The following is a 19,890-nucleotide window of genomic DNA, read 5'->3' as shown; positions in this document are numbered from 1 at the left end:
ATACTTGAGGTGGACGGATACCCTGACTTGATCATTGCACATTCTATGCAGGTAACAAAATATCACATGTACCCCCTAAATAGATACAAATATTATGTATCACAAATATTTTTAATTGCAAAAAATGTGTTAAGGTCTTTTATATTGGTCAGGAGAAGGAGTGTATAATTATTAATTTTAACCATTATTAAATCTGGTATGCTTGCCTAAAATTTAAGAGCAGTAAAAAGATAGAAATGTAATATATAACTTCCACACCAAATCAATCAGGATAGCTGGTGGAGGAAATGAAAGAATCTGTACGTACATTCATTAGAAAACTGGAGCAGAATAGGCATAAAGGTAATGGAGAGAGCAAAGAAGAAACATCTAAATAGAAAATAAAAGGGAGTTCAAATAAATTAATAACAGTAATTAAGGTGAGTAATGTAAATCTGCCAGTTAAAAGACACACTGCCCGTTAAGGACACTGACTCTCAAAAATCTATTATATATTATTTGCAAGAGACCAGAAAAATACAAAGTGACATGATACTGAGGAAACAGTAGACAATCAAAGGTGTTATAGTTACTTGACATCAGATGATGTAGACTTTAGGGCAAAAACATTAAGAATAAAGAATAATACATAATGAAGAAAAGTTCAGCCTACCAGGAAGAAATAATTTCTAAAATGATATACATGATATGATGTGATCTCAAAATATATAAAGCAAGAATTGACAGAAATGTAAGGAAAAACTGACAAATCTATATTCATAGCAGGTAATTTTAATAGATATCTCCCAGTAATTAGTAAGCATATAAATATTTGAATAATACAATTGTCAGGTTTGATCTAATAAATATATATAGAACCATACTTCCCCTAAATTAAGAGAATATACATTCTTTTCAGTCACACATAAGACATTAATAAGAACTAGCCATGTACTAGACCACAAAGTAAATCTAAGATTTTACAAAGTCGTATCAGACACACCACAGTTTTTTGTCCACATTGCAATTTAATTTAAAAATCAGTAACAGAAAGATAACTTCAAAAATGATATTTAGAGACTTGAAAACATGCTTCTCAATATTTCATGTGTCAAATGATAAAGGAAGTTAGAAAATATTTAGAAATGATTAACTTTTAAAATACTATATATCAGACAAACCCAAATTGAGGGACATTCTGCATGATACCTGACTGGTACTCTTCAAAACACTAAATATCAAAGCTTAATTGTAGAGGTAAAACAGGAGTTAAGAGTAAAATACTATATTCGCTTTAAATACATTTTTTATAAGAGAAAGAGATTAGTGAGTTAAGCATTTGTTTCAAGTAGTTAGGGAAAAAAAATAGAATAAACCCAACAGAGCAGGAGGAAGAAAATAATAAAGAGAGAGAGGAATTTAGTAAAATAGGAAATAAAGAAAAGAATCAACAAAACCCAACACTGGTTCTTTAAGAGCACTAATAAAATAGACAAACCTGTGTGGAGCAAGGCAAAAAAGAAAGGAAGTACAATAAACAATAGTTTGAATGCAAAAGAGCTATACTGTAAAATACTGTATGCCAGTATGTTTGTTTTTCGAGACAGTCTCACTCTGTCACCCGGGCTAGAGTGCATTGGTGCAATCTTGGCTCACTGTAACCTCCGCCTCCCCGGTTCAAGTGATTCTCCTGCCTCAGCCTCCCAAGTAGCTGGGATTAAAGGCACATGCCACCGTAACTGGCTAATTTTTTTATTTTTAGTAGAGATGGGGTTTCACCATGTTGGTCAGGCTGATCTCAAACTCCTGACCTCACAATCTGCGTGCCTAGGCCTCCCAAAGTGCTGAGATTGCAGGTGTGAGCCACCGCACCTGGGCATATACCAGTATGTTTGAAAACTTAAACAAAATGAAAATTTTTCCTGAAAGGGCCAAGAATATATGACAATGTCAAAGAGAAAAGAGAAGGGAAAGGAGGGGGAGGAGAGGAGCTAACTAAGATTTACGATTACCATAAAATTACAGTAATTAAGAGGTAAGGCACAAGGCTAGTCAAATCAAACAGTGAAACAGAATACAGATCTTTTTTGTTTTTTGAGACAGAGTCCCACTCTGTTGCCCAGACTGAGTGCAAGTGACATGACCTCGGCCCACTGAAACCTTTCCCTCCCAAGTTCAAGCAATTCTCCTGCCTCAGCCCCTGAATAGCTGGGATTACAGGTGTGCCCCACCATACCCAGCTAATTTTTGTATTTTTGGTAGAAATGGGGTTTCACCATGTTAGCCAAGCTGGTCTCAAACTTCTGGCCTCAAGTGTTCTGCCTGTCTCTGCGTCCCAAGGAGCTAGGATTATTACAGGCATGAGCCACCGTGTCCAGCCTCAGAATATGGATCTTAAATGGAGACGCAAATACGTACAAAAACTTCTGTGTTACTAAAGTAACATAAATTAGTGGGGGAAAGGATGGGCTCTTCATTAAGTGCTCCTGGGGAAATTAGTTATCCTTATACATAAAAGATAAAAATAATCCCCATCTCACAGCATACTAAAAATAAATTCTGAATAGATTAAAGAACCAAACATAAAAAGAAAAATTGAGAACTTTTAGGAGAAAATTAGGAAATATCTTTATGAATTTGGTGTAGCAAAGAACTTACAAACAAGAATGGAAAAGTTTGCCAAGCATGGTGGCTCATGCCTATAACCCCAGCACTTTGGGAGGCTGAGGTGGGAGAATTGCTTGAGCCCAGGAGTTCAAGATCAGCCTGCGCAACAAAGTGGGACCTTGACTGTACAAAAAAATTTAAAAATTAGCCAGGAATGGTGGTACATGCCTGGGGTCCCAGCTACTCTAGTAGCTGAGGCAGGAGGATTGCTTGAGCCTGGGAGTTCGAGGCTACAGTGAACCATGATCACACCACAGCACTCCAGCCTGGGTGACACAGTGAGACCCTGTCTCAACAACAACAACAATAATAATAAAATTTTTTTGAAAAGGGAAAAGCACAAGTCATAAAAAGATGCCGGGCGTGGTGGCTCACTCCTGTAATCCTAGCACTTTGGGAGGCCGAGGCGGGTGGATCACGAGGTCAAGAGATCGACACCATCCTGATCAACATGATGAAACCCCATCTCTACTAAAAATACAAAAAATTAGCTGGGCATGGTGGTGCGTGCCTGTAATCCCAGCTACTCAGGAGGCTGAGGCAGGAGAATTGCCTGAACCAAGGCAGAGGTTGCGGTGAGCCAAGATCGCGCCATTGCACTCCAGCCTGGGTAACGAGAATGAAACTCTGTCTCAAAAAAAAAAAAAAAAAAAAAAAAGGAAAGAAAAAGATTAAGTATTTCAACTCCACGTATTGACCTACAAAGGCTTGGCATACTGAAAATCAGTGAGAAATATAATTTTAAAAATAGGCAAAAGATTAAAATGTACAGTTTACAGAAGAAAAATTGAAAATGATTCCAGAGGGAAAAATGGGGGAAAATGTTCAACTTCACCTAACAAAAAAGTTAAAAACTGAAATCACATTGAGATCCCATTTCACACTCATCTGTCTGACATTACCAGAAGTTGGTGAGGTTGTGGAGCAATCAGTTGAGAGTATAAAGGTTTTTTTGACACAAAATTTTACTACTTTTATTATACTTTAAGTTCTGGGGTACATGTGCAGAACATGCAGGTTTGTCACATAGGTATACACGTGCCATGTTGGTTTGCTGTACCCGTCAACCCATCATCTATATTAGGTGTTTCTCCTAATACTATCTCTTCTTTAGCCCCCCACCCCCTAACAAGGCCTGGTGTGTGATGTTCCCGTCCCTGTTTCCATGTGTGCTCATTGTTCAACTCCCACTTATGAGTGAGAACATGTGGTGCTTGGTTTTCTGTTCCCGTGTTAGTTTGCTGAGAATGATGGTTTCCAGCTTCATCTGTGTCCTTGCGAAAGACATGAACTCATCTTCTTTTATGGCTGCATAGGATTCCATGGTATATGTGTGCCACATTTTCTTGATCCATTCTATCATGAATGGGCATTTGGGTTGGTTCCAAGTCATTGGTATTGTGAGTAGTTCTGCAGTAAACCTATGTGTGCATGTGTCTTTATGCTACTATAAAGACACATACCCAGTAATAGTATTGCTGGGTCAAATGGTATTTCTGGTTCTAGATCCTTGAGAAATCTCCACACTGTCTTCCACAATGGTTGAACTCATTTACACTCCCACCAACACTGTAAAAGTGTTCCTATTTCTCTACATCCTCTTTAGCATCTGTTATTTCCCGACTTTTTAATGATTGCCATTCTAACTGGTGTGAGATGGTACCTCTTTGGGGTTTTGATTTGCATTTCTCTGTCTCTTTTTTTGAGATGAAGTCTCACTCTGCTGCTCAGGCTGGAGAGCAGTAGTAGGATATTGGCTCATTGCAATCTCTGCCTCCCCGGTTCAAGTGATTTTCCTGCCTCAGTCTCCCAAGTAGCTGGGACTACAGACACCCACCACCACGCCCAGCTAATTTTTGTATTTTTGGTAGAGATGAGATTTCACCCTATTGACCAGACTGGTCTTGAAATCCTGACCTTGTAATCTGCTCGCCTTGGCCTCCCAAAGTGCTGGGATTATAGGCGTGAGCCACTGCACCTGGCCTGATTTGCATTTTTCTGATGACCAGTGATGATAAGTTTTTTTTAATGTTTGTTGGCAGCGTAAGTGTCTTCTTTTGAGAAGTGTCTGTTCATATCCTTTGCTTACTTTTTGTTGGGGTTGTTTGTGTTTTCTTTCTTTCTTTCTTTCTTTTTTTTTTTTTTTTTGTAAATTTGTTTAAGTTCTTTGTAGATTTTGGATATCAGCCCATTGTCAGATGGATAGATTGCAAAAATTTTCTCCCATTCTGTAAGTCACCTGTTCACTCTGATAATAGTTTGTTTTGCTGTACAAAAGTTCTTTAGTTATATTAGATCCCACTTGTCAAATTTGGCTTTTGTTGTCATTGCTTTGATGTTTTAGTAATGAAGTCTTTGCCCATGTTTATGTTCTGAATGGTAATGCCTAGGTTTTCTCCTAGAGTTTTTATGGTTTTAGGTCTTATGTTTAAGTCTTTAATTCATCTTGAGTTAATTTTTGTGTAAGGTGTAACGTCCGCTTTCCGCATATGGCTAGCCAGTTTTCGCAACACCATTTATTAAATAGGGAATCCTTTCCCCATTGCTTGTTTTTGTCAGGTTTGTCAACGATCAGATGATTGTAGATGTGTAGTGTTATTTCTGAGGCCTCTGTTCTGCTCCATTGGTCTGTATATCTGTTTTGGTACCAAAAACCATGCTGTTTTGGTTATTGTAGCCTTGTACTATAGTTTGAAGTTAGGTAGCATGATACCTCCTGCTTTATTCTTTTTGCTTAGGGTTGTCTTGTTTATATGGGCCCTTTTTTTGGTTCCATATGAAATTTAAAGTAGTTTTTTTTCTAATTCTATGAAGAAAGTTATTGGTAGCTTGATGGGGATAGGATTGAATCCATAAATTACTTTGGGCAGTATGGCCATTTTCATGATATTAATGTGTCCTTTCCATGAGCATGGAATGTTATTTCCTTAAGCAGTGGAGAAACTCACTCAAAACTGTACATCCGCATGGAAATTGAGCAATCTTCTCCTGAATGACTGCTGGGTAAATAATGAAATTAAGGCAGAAATAAAGAAGTTATTTGAAACCAATGAGAACAAAGACACAACATACCAGAATCTCTGGGATATGGCTAAAGGAGTGTTTATAGCACTAAATGCCCATGGGAGAAAATGGGAAAGATCTAAAATTGACACCCTAACATCGCAATTAAAAGAACTAGAGAAGCAAGAGCAGACAAATTCAAAAGCTAGCAGAAGGCAAAAAATAACTAAGATTAGAGCAGAACTGAAGGAATAGATACACAAAAAACCCTTCAGAAAAATCAGTGAATCCAGGAGCTGGTTTTTTGAAAAGGTTAGCAAAACAGATAGACCACTAGCCAGACTAATAAAGAAGAAAAGAGAGAAGAATCAAATAGACACAATAAAAAATAATAAAGGGGGTATCACCACTGATCTCACAGAAATACAAACTACCATCAGAGAACACAATAAACACCTCTATGCTAATAAACTAGAAAATCTAGAAGAAATGAATGAATTCCTGGACACATACACACTCCCAAGACTAAAGCAGGAAGAAGTCGAATCCCTGAATAGACCAATAACAAGTTCTAAAATTGAGGCAGTAATTAATAGCCTACCAGTCAAAAAATGCCAAGGACTAGACGGATTCACAGCCAAATTCTACCAGAGGTACGACGAGGAGCTGCTACCATTCCTTCTGAAACTTCCAAACAACAGAAAAAGAGGGACTCCTCCCTTACTTTATGAGGCCAACATCATTCTGATACCAAAACCTGGCAGAGACACAACAAAAAAAGAAAATTTGAGGCCAGTATCCCTGATGAACATCAATGCGCAAATCCTCAGTAAAATACTGGCAAACCAAATCCAGCAGCACATCAAAAAGCTTATCTACCACGATCAAGTTGGCTTCGTCCCTGGGATTCAGGGCTGGTTCAACATATACAAATCAATAAATGTAATCCATCACATAAACAGAACCAATGACAAAACCCATGTGATTATCTCAATAGATGCAGAAAAGGCCTTCGATAAAATTCAGTACCTCTTCATGCTAAAAACTCTGAATAAACTAGGTATTGATGGAATGCATCTCAAAATAATAAGAGCTATTTATGACAAACCCACAGCCGATATCACACCGAATGGGCGAAAGCTAGAAGCATTCCCTTTGAAAACAGGTACAAGACAAAGATGGCCTCTCTCACTACTCCTGTTTAAAACATAGTTGGGAGTTCTGGCCAGGGCAATCAGGCAAGAAAAAGAAAGAAAGTGTATTCAAATAGGAAGAGAGGAAGTCAAATTGTCTCTGTTTGCAGATGACATGATTATATATTTAGAAAATCCAATCATCTCAGTCCCAAATCTCCTTTAGCTGATAAGCAACTTCAGCAAAGTCTTAGGATATAAAATCAATGTCCAAAAATCCCAAGCATTCCTATACAACAATAATAGACAAACAGAGAGCTAAATCATGAGTGAACTCCCATTCACAATTGCTACAAAGAATAAAATACCTAGGAATACAGCTTACAAGGGATATTCTAAAGGACCTCTTCAAGGAGACAGTATAAAGCTTTACAATCACTTTGGTGAATAATTTGGCAGTATCTAGGGAAGTTGAAGTTAAGTCATAGCCATGAGTGTAATTCCACTTCCACATACATAGAAATCTTAAGTATTCCTTTAAGAAACTCTTACTTGGGAATAAAAGAAGACACCTTTGTTTGTAATGGCAAAGAAAACAGTGGTAGCAATCTAAATGTCCCTCAGCAAGAGAATAGATAAATTTTGGAATATTAATACATTGAAATACTTTATATACTTGAAACAGATGACCAGATGTACTGTGTGTTAAATGTTTTTTCATCCAGGCTTAATGTTTGCGGTACGCATTAAATGTTGTTCACCAAATAGTCCCTTTTTTTTTCCTCCCTGGTGCTTTTCCCAGGCACATAGCAGGTTTGTGCTTTCTAGTCCCCTTTGAAGTTAGGTAAGGCCATGTGACCTGTCTTAGACAATGAAATTTGTGCAAAGTAACATGTTACTTTTGGGGAAGAGTTTTAGGAGCCAGTGCCCAGCTTACTCTCTTCCCACGGCTGCTGTGATTGGGGAAGCACATGTCACTATGAAGCCTCTGTCACTGGGATCCCTGAGTGATACAATGAGCAGGACCTCCTGGCTGATTGTATTGAATAAATGTGTTCTATGTGAAGCCACTGAGAGAGTAGGGGCTTGTCAGTTGCTGCAGTATAACCTGTCTACAGTGTTATCGCTCAGCTCAATTTACTGTACATCTTGTGCCATTTCCTTTCATTCTCTCTTCCAAATCAAAGAATACTGCCCTTTTTCCAGGAGACAGAAGTACCATAGCTTACCTTCTAAATTTAATCCACTTCTTTTTCTTTCCAAAGTCACAGGGAGTTTCTCTCTGAGCTCTTTCTCTGCCAGGAAACTCCTTACAGGTAATTTCACCAGTGTTTTTGCTTGTTGCTTTGGAGTTAAGCTTTATAATCAAGGAATTCATCACCAGAAAAATTAATCCTCTCTCTCTCCCTTCTCTCCCTTCCTTTCTTCTCTGTGGGTGGCTTTACTCAGCTACAGAGAGCAAAGCAATTAGTGAAGGCATATGAGATGAGGGCTTAAGTACAAGCATGTCCAACTTTGGAAAATAAATGAGTTGCGTAGAAGATATATGTAGAATTACGTTTTCTTTTCCAATCTACTTTTAAATTATCTGAAGTAAGCTGCAAACCTTGAATATAAGTAGGTTTTGGTTAAATAAATGGAGAAAATTATAGGTTTTTGTTTTAAATGCACAGGAAAGGTCCCAGGGGACTTAAAAGGCCCCTCACCTTTTATTCTCTTCTCAGTGTTTAAAGAATTTACATCATATTGAGCATCCATCATTTTGTGGAAGTTCTTGACTTATATAAATGAGCAGATTGATATAGATTTGAATTACAGAAAGAGAGACTCAAAATCAGAACAGCTGGGTTTTTAAGATGCAGCAGTTCACTAACAATGGGAAGAGCATATATATTGCAATGCACAGAATAGTAGACAAAAAGAAATCAATCGTGGCTGAGGGCAACTGTATATTCTGAAATGGGTTTGGTGCCACATCCTGGATCACTTTCCTATTTTGTGAGTTTCAGAATTGAGAAAGAAACATAAACGTGTTTCTTTAAGCAGACTTTCAGAAGAATAGATTAAATATCTGCATTAGACATAAAATCATTTTTTGTTTGTTTTTGAGAGGGAGTTTCACTGTGTTTCCAAGGCTGGAGTGCAGTGGTGTGATCTTGGCTTACTGCAACCATTGCCTCCCAGATCCAAGCAATTCTCCCATCTCAGTAGGCCGAGTCGCTGGGACCACAGATGTGTGCTACAACGCCTGGCTAATTTTTTATATTTTTGGTAGAGATGGGGTTTCACCACATTGTCCCAGCTGGTCTTGAACTCCTGAACTCAAGCAATCTCCTCTCCACAGCCTCCTAAAGTGCTGGGGTTACAGGCGTGAGCTACTGCACTGACCCAGTTAATATTTAGACCTTTTGGTTGGTTTGGGGGGGCTTCCAAAATTTCATCTTCCCTCTTCCCAAGCTATTTTATTTTTCTGTATTACTTTCCTAGATTCCCTTTTTAGTTTTACATTTACGTATATAGCTCTAAAAGTATGTTTTATTTTGACTTTGTTGAAAACTTTGTATAAATGAAAACATAGCCTGTATTTTTCTATATCTTGCTTTTCCTTTTCCCTTTTCTTTTCTTTTCTTTTTTCTTTTCTTTTGTTTTTGAGGCAGAGTCTTATTCTGTCACCCAGGCTGGAGTGCAGTGATGTGACCTTGGCTCACTGCAACCTCTGCCTCCTGCATTCAAGCAATTCTCCTGCCTCAGCCTTCCGAGTAGCTGAGACTACAGGGTCATGCTGCCATGCCTGGCTAATTTTTTGTATTTTTATAGAGATGGATTTTCGCCATGCTGGCCAGGCTGGTCTCAAACTCCTGACCTCAAGTGGTCTGCCCGCCTTAGCCTCCCAAAGTGCTGGGATTACAAATGTGACCCACCGTGCCCAGTGGGTTTAACATTTTTTAAAAGCTATTTGCCATGGAAAATGTATTCATATCTGAAGATAATCAAAATGTTCTAATTTTTCTTTTACCATTGATTTGAGATAGCAGTTAATTAATTTTGTTCTGAGCACACTATCAAGATATATTTGGCTTCCCTTATCCTGATGCCAAATCGTGTTTTTGGATTCACAGTTCCCATGGAGAACATTGCAACAATTGCTGATTGTGCCAGCGTGATTGAAGGAGTCAGTCGGAGCCGAAATGCCTTGCTGAATGGGGACACTAAGAATTATGATTGGGATTCTGGCTACACATGTCACCAGCTAGGAAGTGGTGCGATTGTGGTTCAGCTGGCACAGCCATACATGATTGGGTCAATACGGTAAGAAGATTACTCCTCATTCATTAGTTTTAAAATGGAAGATACACATACAGATTGTATTTTGATAAAATGAAAATCTTAATAACTTCAGTAAAGAAACGCTACTGTTCTTTGCTCTAAATGTCAAGAAAGGAGTGGGAGCCAAAGGAAGGGACAACGATGAGATATAGGGTGCTTGTTTGGATTTTCTGCTGGGGCAGTACACGGAAGTTAGACTCATGGAGGAACTAGACAAGAGGCTTCTCGCTGGGTGGCTTATGTCCTTCTCAAGGGTCAATTTGTATTTGTTAGAGGCTTATAGGATAATGTCAAAATAGATCATATAGAATGAAAAATCGTTTTCAACTTTAATAAATTGCATATGAACCAAACAGATCTGAAGTTGAGATCTGGTTCTGAACCATCTTAGTGATCTTGGTGTCTGGGCTTTTCGTTGTTCCTTTTTGTTTTGTTTTAAGAAGGGAACTAACCTTGCTCGATTTATAGGATTATATAATTTTTAAATGTGAGACTGGTGATATCCCTCAGAGGATATACAGTCTTGCATTGCTTAATGGCAGAGATACAATGTGAGAAACGCACTGTCAGCCAGTTTTGTCATTGTGGAAACATCATAGAGTGTCCTTTCACAAACCTGGTTGGTATAGCCTACCACATACCTAGGCTAGATGGCATATCCTACTGCTCCTAGGCTACAAACCTGTACAGCATGTTACTATACTAAAGACTGAATTATACCACAGTGGTAAGCATTTATGTATCTGAACATGTCTAAATATAGAAAAGGTACAATAAAAATGTATAAAAGATAAAAAATGGTGGCTGGGCACCATGACTCATGCTTGTAATCCCAGCACTTTGGAAGGCAGAGGTGGGTGGATGGCTTGAAAGCTCAGGAGTTCAAGATCAGCCTGGGAAACATTATGAGATTTCCATCTCAATTTAAAAAAAAAAAGAAGAAGATTAAAAAATGGTACACCTGTGTAGGGTACATACCATGAAAGAAGCTTGCAGTATAAGAAGTTGCTCTGGGTGAGTCAGGGAGTAAGTGATAGATAGTTGAATGTGAAGGCCTAGGACATTACTGTACACTACTGTAGACTTTAAAACATTGTACACTTACACTACACTCTCTCTGTATATATATATATTTTTTTCTTTTCTTTTTTTTTGGCGGGGAGGGGGAAACTAGAGTCTCACTCTTGTCACCCAGGCTGGCGTGCAACCTCGACCTCCCAGGTTCAAGCTATTCTCCTGCCTCAGCCTCCCGAGTAGCTGGGATTATAGGTACCTGCCACCACGCTTGGCTACTTTTTGTATTTTTAGTAGAGACGGAACTTCGCCATATTGGCCAGGCTGCTCTCGAACTCCTGACCTCAAGTGATCTGCCTGCCTCGGCCTCCCAAAGTGCTGGATTACAAGCATGAGCCACAGCACCTGGCCAACACTCTATTTTTTCAATGAAGTAATAGTGCTACAACATTATGATGTCGTTAGGCGACTGGAATTTTTCAGCTCTAATATCTCTTCTTGTGAGATGATCGTAGATGCAGTTTGTCCTTGACTGAAATCATTATGCAGTGCATGCCTGTACTTTTAGTTCAAGAGAGCCATCTGGGTCTTAAGTAGGCTGCTTTTTCTTTTCTCTTCTTCTTCTTCTTTTTTTTTTTTTAATGTTCTAAGAAGGTATCTGAAGGGCTAATGAAAAAATGTAATGTGTATATGTATATGTATATCTTAGCCTACCTGAAGTAAAGGTGCTGGCAAGGCCTAACTGCCTTTCCCCCGTAATGTTTCACCACATTTGCTTGTTGTTCCCTGTTCTCATTTTAGAGTTAGTATGTATACAGAAAGAAACAGAACAAAAAATAAGGTAGTAATATTCGAATAAGCAAAGGTTTATTGATGTTTAGGCTAATAACCACAGAGGTTAATGCTGGCTTGCTGGTGTCCCAGGGCACCCTAAGTAGTTGATGCTGGATTTCTTGGAGAATTCAGACTGTGAATTTTTGATTTAAATCATTAGCCCTTTTTTATAAAGGGTCACACTACAGGCTAAGTACCATAGGCAACCAGTCACAGATAGAGAAGCCTCAAGTTCATACCACAGGCCAGACCAACTTACTTTGTGCTTAGGAAGGGGAAGAGACAGGCCATATCAGCTACCGGTACAAGTCAACTTCCGTCAAGTAGCAAACCGCACCCCACCTTCCTTTCTCGTATTGGTATGCATTAACTAAAGTACTCGTAAACCATCTATTTAATAAGCTATTCAAGAATTCTTGTTAAAGATGATGTGAAACTTATCTCTGTATTTTCCATTACAATCTATCCCTCTTTACTTTAAAAATCTGGAAAACAGTTGTCCGTCTTTTGTCTACTGGCACTCCTGATAGCCTCTGCAATTTCTTGAAGATTACCAATCGTGGCTCTGAGATTACATCTGCAATTTCTTTCAGCAGGCTTGGGGTGTAACTCATCTGAGTCAGGAGACTCAAAATCATTTAAATTGACTGGATACTCTCTTTCACTTCACCTATTTGGGACTTCAATTTTCTCTTTATTATGTTTGTTCTGACATTTCTAATTTGAAGACCAGCCTCCTTTCCAGTGAAGATTGAAGTAAATGGGAAGCTTAGTAGCTCTGCCCACTCTCTTTTAATGTTCCGTATTCCATTTGCTTACCTGTTACCCCACACCTCCCTCCCCACCACCGCCACCATCTAACAGTGCTCTATGCACATCTCTAACCAAGATGTCTAAAATGGGATTCCATTATTCTTCCCTCCCTGTTCAAGTTTACATCATGTCATGATTCCCCATCTCATTCAGTGGCACTATCCATTTGTCCATTACTGGAGCCAAAAACATGGGAATCTCCATGATTTCCTTCCTCTCCTTCACTTTCTTCTCTCATCCAGTCAGCCATAAAGTTCTGTCAGTATGGCCTAAACATCTCACTAATTCTTTTCCTCTTCTCTGTCCCACTGCATTACCATAGTTGCACAGTAGTTGTTTCAGTTTTCTACCTGATTTTCCATACCTCCAGTGGGCCCCCCGCGTCCCCACCCACAACCATCCCTCCCACACATCTGATAGGACCACACCCTCCTCTCAAAGGATTCATGATTAATACTTGCCTTCTGGAGAAAGTTCAGACTAAGGCATTTAGGAACTATCTGACCTACCTCTGTCTATACAGACTTGTGTCCTGCGTCAGCACCACCCACGCCACCCCCCCACTACCCAACCCTGTGCTACTCTGGACTCTGTCACAGCCTATCCAGCTGTTGAGAGCATCTTACCCTCGTGCCTTTAATTCCTTGACCATGCTGATATCATTGTTTGCATCTCTCACTACCTTCTCATTACCTCCCTTTCTACCTGGCTCTATTTTTTTTCCCCCCTTTAAGGCTTCACTCCTTTGGGAATGCTTCTCTAACCATCCGTTATCTCCTGGCCTTATTGATAGATCCCTCTTCAATAATCCCATATATTTTGTATACAGTTTCTGTCAGAGCATTTGTATTATAAATGTTCACTCACTGCCTCCTCCCAGCCTTACTTGATATATAAAAACCTGTGCCAACTTGGAATAAGCTTCCCTTGAAAGATTCAATGTACTGGTGAGGTAGTCTATCAAGAAAGAGAGGAAAACTGGGAGGAGAGTACAGTGGGAAGTCTAGAATTTTAAATCTAATGTGGACTGCATGAGGTTGTTATCAGAGTGACAACTCAGAGAAATAAACAGGCTCTTCATGTGGCAAGGCCACCTTGGCCTCTAGCTCTACCCAGAGAATCAGAGACGTTCACTCTGACTCCAGAAAAGGCTGTCACTGGGACTTAACGCAAGAGAGAACAGTGTCCATTTTGGTTTTCCTTAAATGTGGAATGAAAGTGGTTCTCCCAAACAATGTTTCTTTTCCTGACTCAGAGTGGGGATGATGAGCATGAACACACCAAAGGCAGAATTGTGTATCTCAGCACAGTATGAAGCCTCCAGCCTCCTTAAGCCTGCTTTTTGTTTTTTTCCAGTGAAAAAAAATCCATGCAACTGAAGCTCTGTATAACTGGCTGAGCCTTCAAAGAGACACGTCTCTGTGAAACTAACATTATGTTGTCGGGAACTGCATTTGCCTCTTCTGTGACATTATTAAGAGGAAAGGGAGAGAAATTTCTTAGCCACCAATGCTTGTGGACAATGCTGGAGATCTTGGCAGGCTGCAGTTAGCGACAGTTGATGTGGCCAGATAGACATTTATTGACAGGAAACTAGATGAGTGGCACCCCTTCATAGGGATGGGTAATTGACCACTGACAGGTTGATTAGTCAGTGACATTTGACCCACAGCTTCTATTGCTTGTGATGGCTGACTTGCTTTCCTAAGCATTGTATCTGAAAAAAACCCAGTGATTCTGAATCAACACCAGAGGGAGAGTATTAGACAGCCCAGTGACTTTGCAGTTTCCCCATCTAGGAGGAAGGAGATGTAGAAATCCTGGAAACCCTCTCTTACCCTGGCTGAGGTAGGGCCCAATCAATGGTATATTGGCGTTAAGTATTCAAGTTCTTTTATATTTAGTGACTACAAAGGCAAAAGTCTCAAACATGATGGCGCGATCATGGCTCACTGCAGCCTTGACCTCCTGGGCTCAAGCAATCCTCTCACTTCAGCCTCCTGAGCAGCTGGGACTACAGGCATGCACCACCACACCTGACTAGTTTTTAGAATTTTTTTGTGGAGACAGGGTCTTGCTTTGTTGCTTAGTCTGGTCTCAAACTCCTGGGCTCAAGTGATCCTTCTGACTCAAGCTCCCGAAGTGCTGGGATTACAGGCGTGAGCACTGCACCTGGCCAGACATGAATTATCTTGGTCACTGCATTTGCCGTTGCTAAGTGAAGGACATAATTGCCTTGTGACTAAGGATTTATTTTGTTTGGCTGGTTTCATCGACAGAAGCCATTTCTTCCTTTTCTGAGAGTTTACTCTGTAGCTGGGTAGGCAATAGAGCCTTCTTTCTTGACAGAAAATGCTTGGGTCTAACCAAGCGTAGTCAATGGCAGTCTAATCCTCTTAGGGAGTAAGATACCAATATCCCGTGGGGTGTGTGTGTATATATACACTATATATATACATATATATATATATATGATGTATATTTCTAGTGGTATACTAGAGAGGGTGGACTCAAAACATGATCTCTGACCCTCTCTCTATACCCGCCTTTTCTTTCATTTGTTCAACAAAATTTACTAAGCCTTTTTCTGTGTGCTAGGCACTATTGTAGGCACCGGGGATAGGGCACTGAATAAACAAAATAAACATTGGTGCTCTCACGGAACTGACGTTCTAGTGGGGTTGAGGGGAGATAATAAATGCTATTTGTAAGATGGCTGATATTTAGAGATGTTTTGGGGAAGTCAGGAGGAAAAACCAGGCAGGAGACACAGTCCAGTTTTAGATTGGGTGGTCAGGAAGGCCTCACTCAGAAGGGTGAAGTGTGAGCACATCCCAAAGGACGGGGAGAGTAAGCCCTCTGAGGATGAGCATCACAGGCAGTGCCAAGCCCTGGAGTGGAGATTGCCTGGCAGGCGATAGGAACAGCTAGGAGACCAGTGTGGCTGAAGCAGAAAGAGGGAGGGGAGAGTATGGTCAGCTGGGAGATAGCTTTGAGAGGTGACAGCCTGAGAGTTTTCCATGCCACTCACCAACTGCCACCCCCGTTCCAGTGTTTCTTCAGCGCCATCAGAGCAGAGGAGGGGCAGGGATGGGGAGGCCCTCATGCCTTTAGAAGCCACCATCTCTGCTCCTGACCTTCCTTGATCTAGGCCCCTCCTAGAAAAGAAACAGCAGGAGGCGTCTAACTTTTACCATTTAACAGGAAGCTCTCTTGTCTCTTGCATTTCTTTCTCATTCCCAAGGTAGCATAACTGGGAAATAAAGGAGTTTGTCCTTAGTGTTGCTAGGTTTACAAGCACAGCAAAAGTTACTCATTTTATTTTCAAGAAAAGAGAGAGAAATTACCTGAAATGTGCCTTAAAAGTGGATAATTGTGCAGTAATTATATCATCTTCTTGCCATTTTAAAAACATTAAAATTTAAATAACAGGAAATCTTCAGAGGCTTGACCACATAAAAAGACCAAAGTAGAGTTATAATAACTAACCAAATCCACCTAATGTCTTAGTTTATAGTTCCTTTGTCGCCTTAGTTTAAGACTTATTATCTTTCTACTTGCTAATTGTGATATCCTTCTTAGTGTTTTCAGGCTAGTATAAGAAATCAAATATGCTATGCATTAAGTATATCTATCATCCAGTCTGTCCCAGCTAATAAATGACAGCACTTTGTTGAAACCCTAATTATAAGAGAGTCAATTAAATTAACAATTTTTACATTGGCTTGAACAATGGTATTGCAATTGATATGTGCAATAGTGTAAGTAAAATACCCCAAATCCTTTAAATAACAAACCTAATAGTAAGTAGGCTGTCAAAAGATGGGACTGTGTAGATGGATGCAGCTAAATAAACCCATTGTCTCTCTGGGTGTCAGGAGTATTAAAAAGTTAATGACACAAAACTATTTTGAGTTCCTCAATTGGAAAATGTCATATAAATGCAATATGTTAGGACAAAAGTATCTAGCCTAAAGTAGGTTCTTAATGGGTATTCATAAGCTTTTTAGTCTGTGGGATGAAGCTTTTTTGTTTTGCAGAAGGAAAAAATACAGTTCTACCAATTTAAAAAGTTAATCTGACACAGAATGTCTGAACCACAAATCAGTTTATGTCTTGTACTTATTAAGTAGATAAAAAGAAGTAATAGCAAGTTGATCCTAAAAAAAAGAATTACATATGCCACTGTGGTCCTTATTTATCTGGTATATTTTTCTTTCTCTGTGAACTGTCAAGCCCATGGCAAGTTCAATTGTCCTTTCACTATTGTGTGGCTACAACCAACTCTAGATTGTCTATTCAGTTTGTAAATTGCCATGACCTCCTTTAGACTGCTATTTTTTCTTCTTCCTGCTGTTTACCACCCTGCCTAACTGTTGCTCATCCACTTCCCTTCAGAAGCGTAAGTACAGAAAAGAAAAAGGAGAGGAATCGCAAAAAAATTCTATTTTTTTTCCCTACTTAATAGCCAAATGAAGGCTTAGTCGATAAAGGTGGGTAGAGGAATTGAAGCTAATGACTCAAATAATGTTTTGTAATTATTTTGAGTATTTTCTACATCTGTGCTGCCCTCAGTGTCTAATAGGACCACAGATAATCTCAAATTGAAGATAGTGTTTTTTAACATTGTGATGGGCTTGAGTCCTTGCAACAGTTTCCAAATGCCTGGAATGGTTCTCTGTGCTGTGAGTACTCAATAAACATTCATTGACTAAACTGACAACATAGATGCTAGTGCAACTAAAGGGAGTTCTATCTATCAACTAAATTGGATATCATATTTGCTCAGTGTGTCTCATCTAAGTGTATGTGAGGAAACTGCTAAAGATCTGGCATCTCCAGCAAATGCCTGAGATTGAGCTCTGGAGTTAGGCGCTGACATTAGCACAGGTGAGAAGGTAAGAATGCTTGCCTCACTTGTTCCATGCCGCTTCTGTTTCATTCTGTCTGAGTGCTGCACAGGCAAGCAGCACATCTATTTACATTAAGACAGCCTTCGTTGCAACCTAGAGAGCTAGAAATTTCCTTTTTATAGTCTGAAGAATACAACCAGCATCTAAATAGATGACTCTTCTGGCTTGGATTAAGATTGCCTATAATTCTAGTCACAATTGGAAAGATATTTTACAAATTTTGCTTCATATCAGTCACGCTGAGTGTCATCTGTCACAGCCCTGAACCAAGGAGTTCTTCCTTGTCTCACTGATCTGTGATTTATTACTAAGTGCTGTTTCTCTCTGAGCCTATCTGCATCACACTAAAGTCTTCTTTTATCACCCTCAGACGGCAGAGCTCTGTTCCCAGAAAAATCATAGAGTAAATAATTATATCTATGGTTCTCAGTAGGTGCTGAAGTCTGAACTGTGTGAACGCTTAGAGGGCCAGAAATCCTGGATCCTGGAAACAGATAGCAGGATAGTTTGGGGGCATGGTAAATGTGCCTCAGCCAGTTTCATCCTAGAGGTATTTCAAGACCAGAAAGGATTGCTATGGCAACTAAGTTGTATGTTAAAAATACAGGAGGGGCGCTAGAATGCAGATGTTCTTTGGAAAAGCAGGAAAGGTTAAATGCCAAAAATATATATATGTTTGTGTGTTCATGTGTGTGATTCACCTCACATGTCAGCCATTTACCTCTCTAAAGTGATTGGAGAACTTGGCAAGTAGTCATTATAACATATAGCTGGGTATATGAAAAGAATAATCCTTTTAGCTGTCTAAGATTTTAAACCATCAAGAAGACATTTTTTTACACAGGATTTCAGCCCCATCTGACCCAGTATTTCATGCACACATGTCTGTTTAGAAATTATCTAGAATTGTGAAGAACTGTTTAAAACAAATACTTAGTGATTTCAGCAATCATTTCAAAAACCAGAATCATTCACCTTGGAAAACGAAATGAGTGGAAAGCATCAGCCTCCTCCTTTCTGTGGCAGATGTTTTATATGCTGCTGCCCCAGGATAGGCTACACGGGGTCACAGAAATGCAGCTATTCTCATGAGGGCTAACAGAAGCATAGGACTTTGAGCAAAGTGAAATTTCTACACATTTAATGCATCAAATTGCTTTAATATAGCTTTTTTTTTTTTTTTTTTTTTTTTTTTTTTTTTTTTTTTGAGACGGAGTTTCGCTCTTGTTACCCAGGCTGGAGTGCAATGGCGCAATCTCGGCTCACCGCAACCTCCACCTCCTGGGTTCAGGCAATTCTCCTGCCTCAGCCTCCTGAGTAGCTGGGATTACAGGCACAGGCCACTATGCCCAGCTAATTTTTTGTATTTTCAGTAGAGACGGGGTTTCACCATGTTGACCAGGATGGTCTCGATCTCTCGACCTCGTGATCCACCCGCCTCGGCCTCCCAAAGTGCTGGGATTACAGGCTTGAGCCATCGCGCCCGGCCTAATATAGCTTTTGAGTATTCAATGAATCAAGCTATTCTGAAAAAACTGATGAAGGGTCACAGTCATTTAAGGTTAATTCTTGAATTAATTCAAAGCAGTCATCTACCTTTGAAAAATCTTCATATTCTTTCCCCAAGTATCCTTAAATTGGAGACTCTTTTCCCAGGAGCCCAATTTTGTCATTTTGTTCAGATACTTTTGGTACGTCTCTTGATAGCCACCTGATGTCAGTGTATCTCTCTCTTTAAAAAGCTTAGCCCTTTGTACATTGGTAACCACAGAGGCACTTGACCAAAACATACTTGTATATCTGCTTAAGAACAAGCAGAAGCACTGAGACCAAGGAAAACTCCTCCACGTCCTCTTCTTGCTCCTCCTCTCCGTCCACCTCCATTTCTGCATTCTTCTCCTAGAAAAGATGATTATGATGACCGGCTGGTTGGTGTCCGTCAGACTCTTCAGCAACTTTCCTGGACACTCAAGGGCTTAGCTCTAGCTGAAGAATCATTTTTTGCCTGCTGCATTGCCTCTTTCAGCAGTGTATCAGGTTCAGCATAAGGGGGATTGGTTACATAGACAAATGCAGAGTGTGCTTTTACTTCTCCCTGGATTTTCTTTCCTTGCTGCCCTTAAGACTTAATGGTCAGGATCCTCTTTCTTCCTTTTACCTTATTATGTCTGTAACCAAACACCAGCCAAGATTGCTTAGACCTTCTG

General features: G+C 39.7%; 1 protein-coding gene across 2 annotated transcripts in view; it reads left to right on the top strand.

The window, feature by feature from the left end:
- Positions 1-19,890, top strand: part of BTBD9 (BTB domain containing 9) — a 467,705-nt gene that overhangs the window by 338,377 nt on the left and 109,438 nt on the right. For both annotated transcript variants that reach the window (XM_039467447.2, XM_074397992.1), the window contains one exon: positions 9,902-10,091. In XM_039467447.2, the coding sequence (XP_039323381.1) occupies positions 9,902-10,091 (190 nt within the window). The remainder of the gene's footprint in view (positions 1-9,901; positions 10,092-19,890) is intronic.

Source organism: Saimiri boliviensis, chromosome 4 (assembly GCF_048565385.1).
Source record: "Saimiri boliviensis isolate mSaiBol1 chromosome 4, mSaiBol1.pri, whole genome shotgun sequence".
NCBI classification, from domain to species: Eukaryota; Metazoa; Chordata; class Mammalia; order Primates; family Cebidae; genus Saimiri; species Saimiri boliviensis.
The sequence above is the reverse complement of the archived record's forward strand: the minus strand, read 5'-3'. Positions and strand labels throughout refer to the sequence as shown.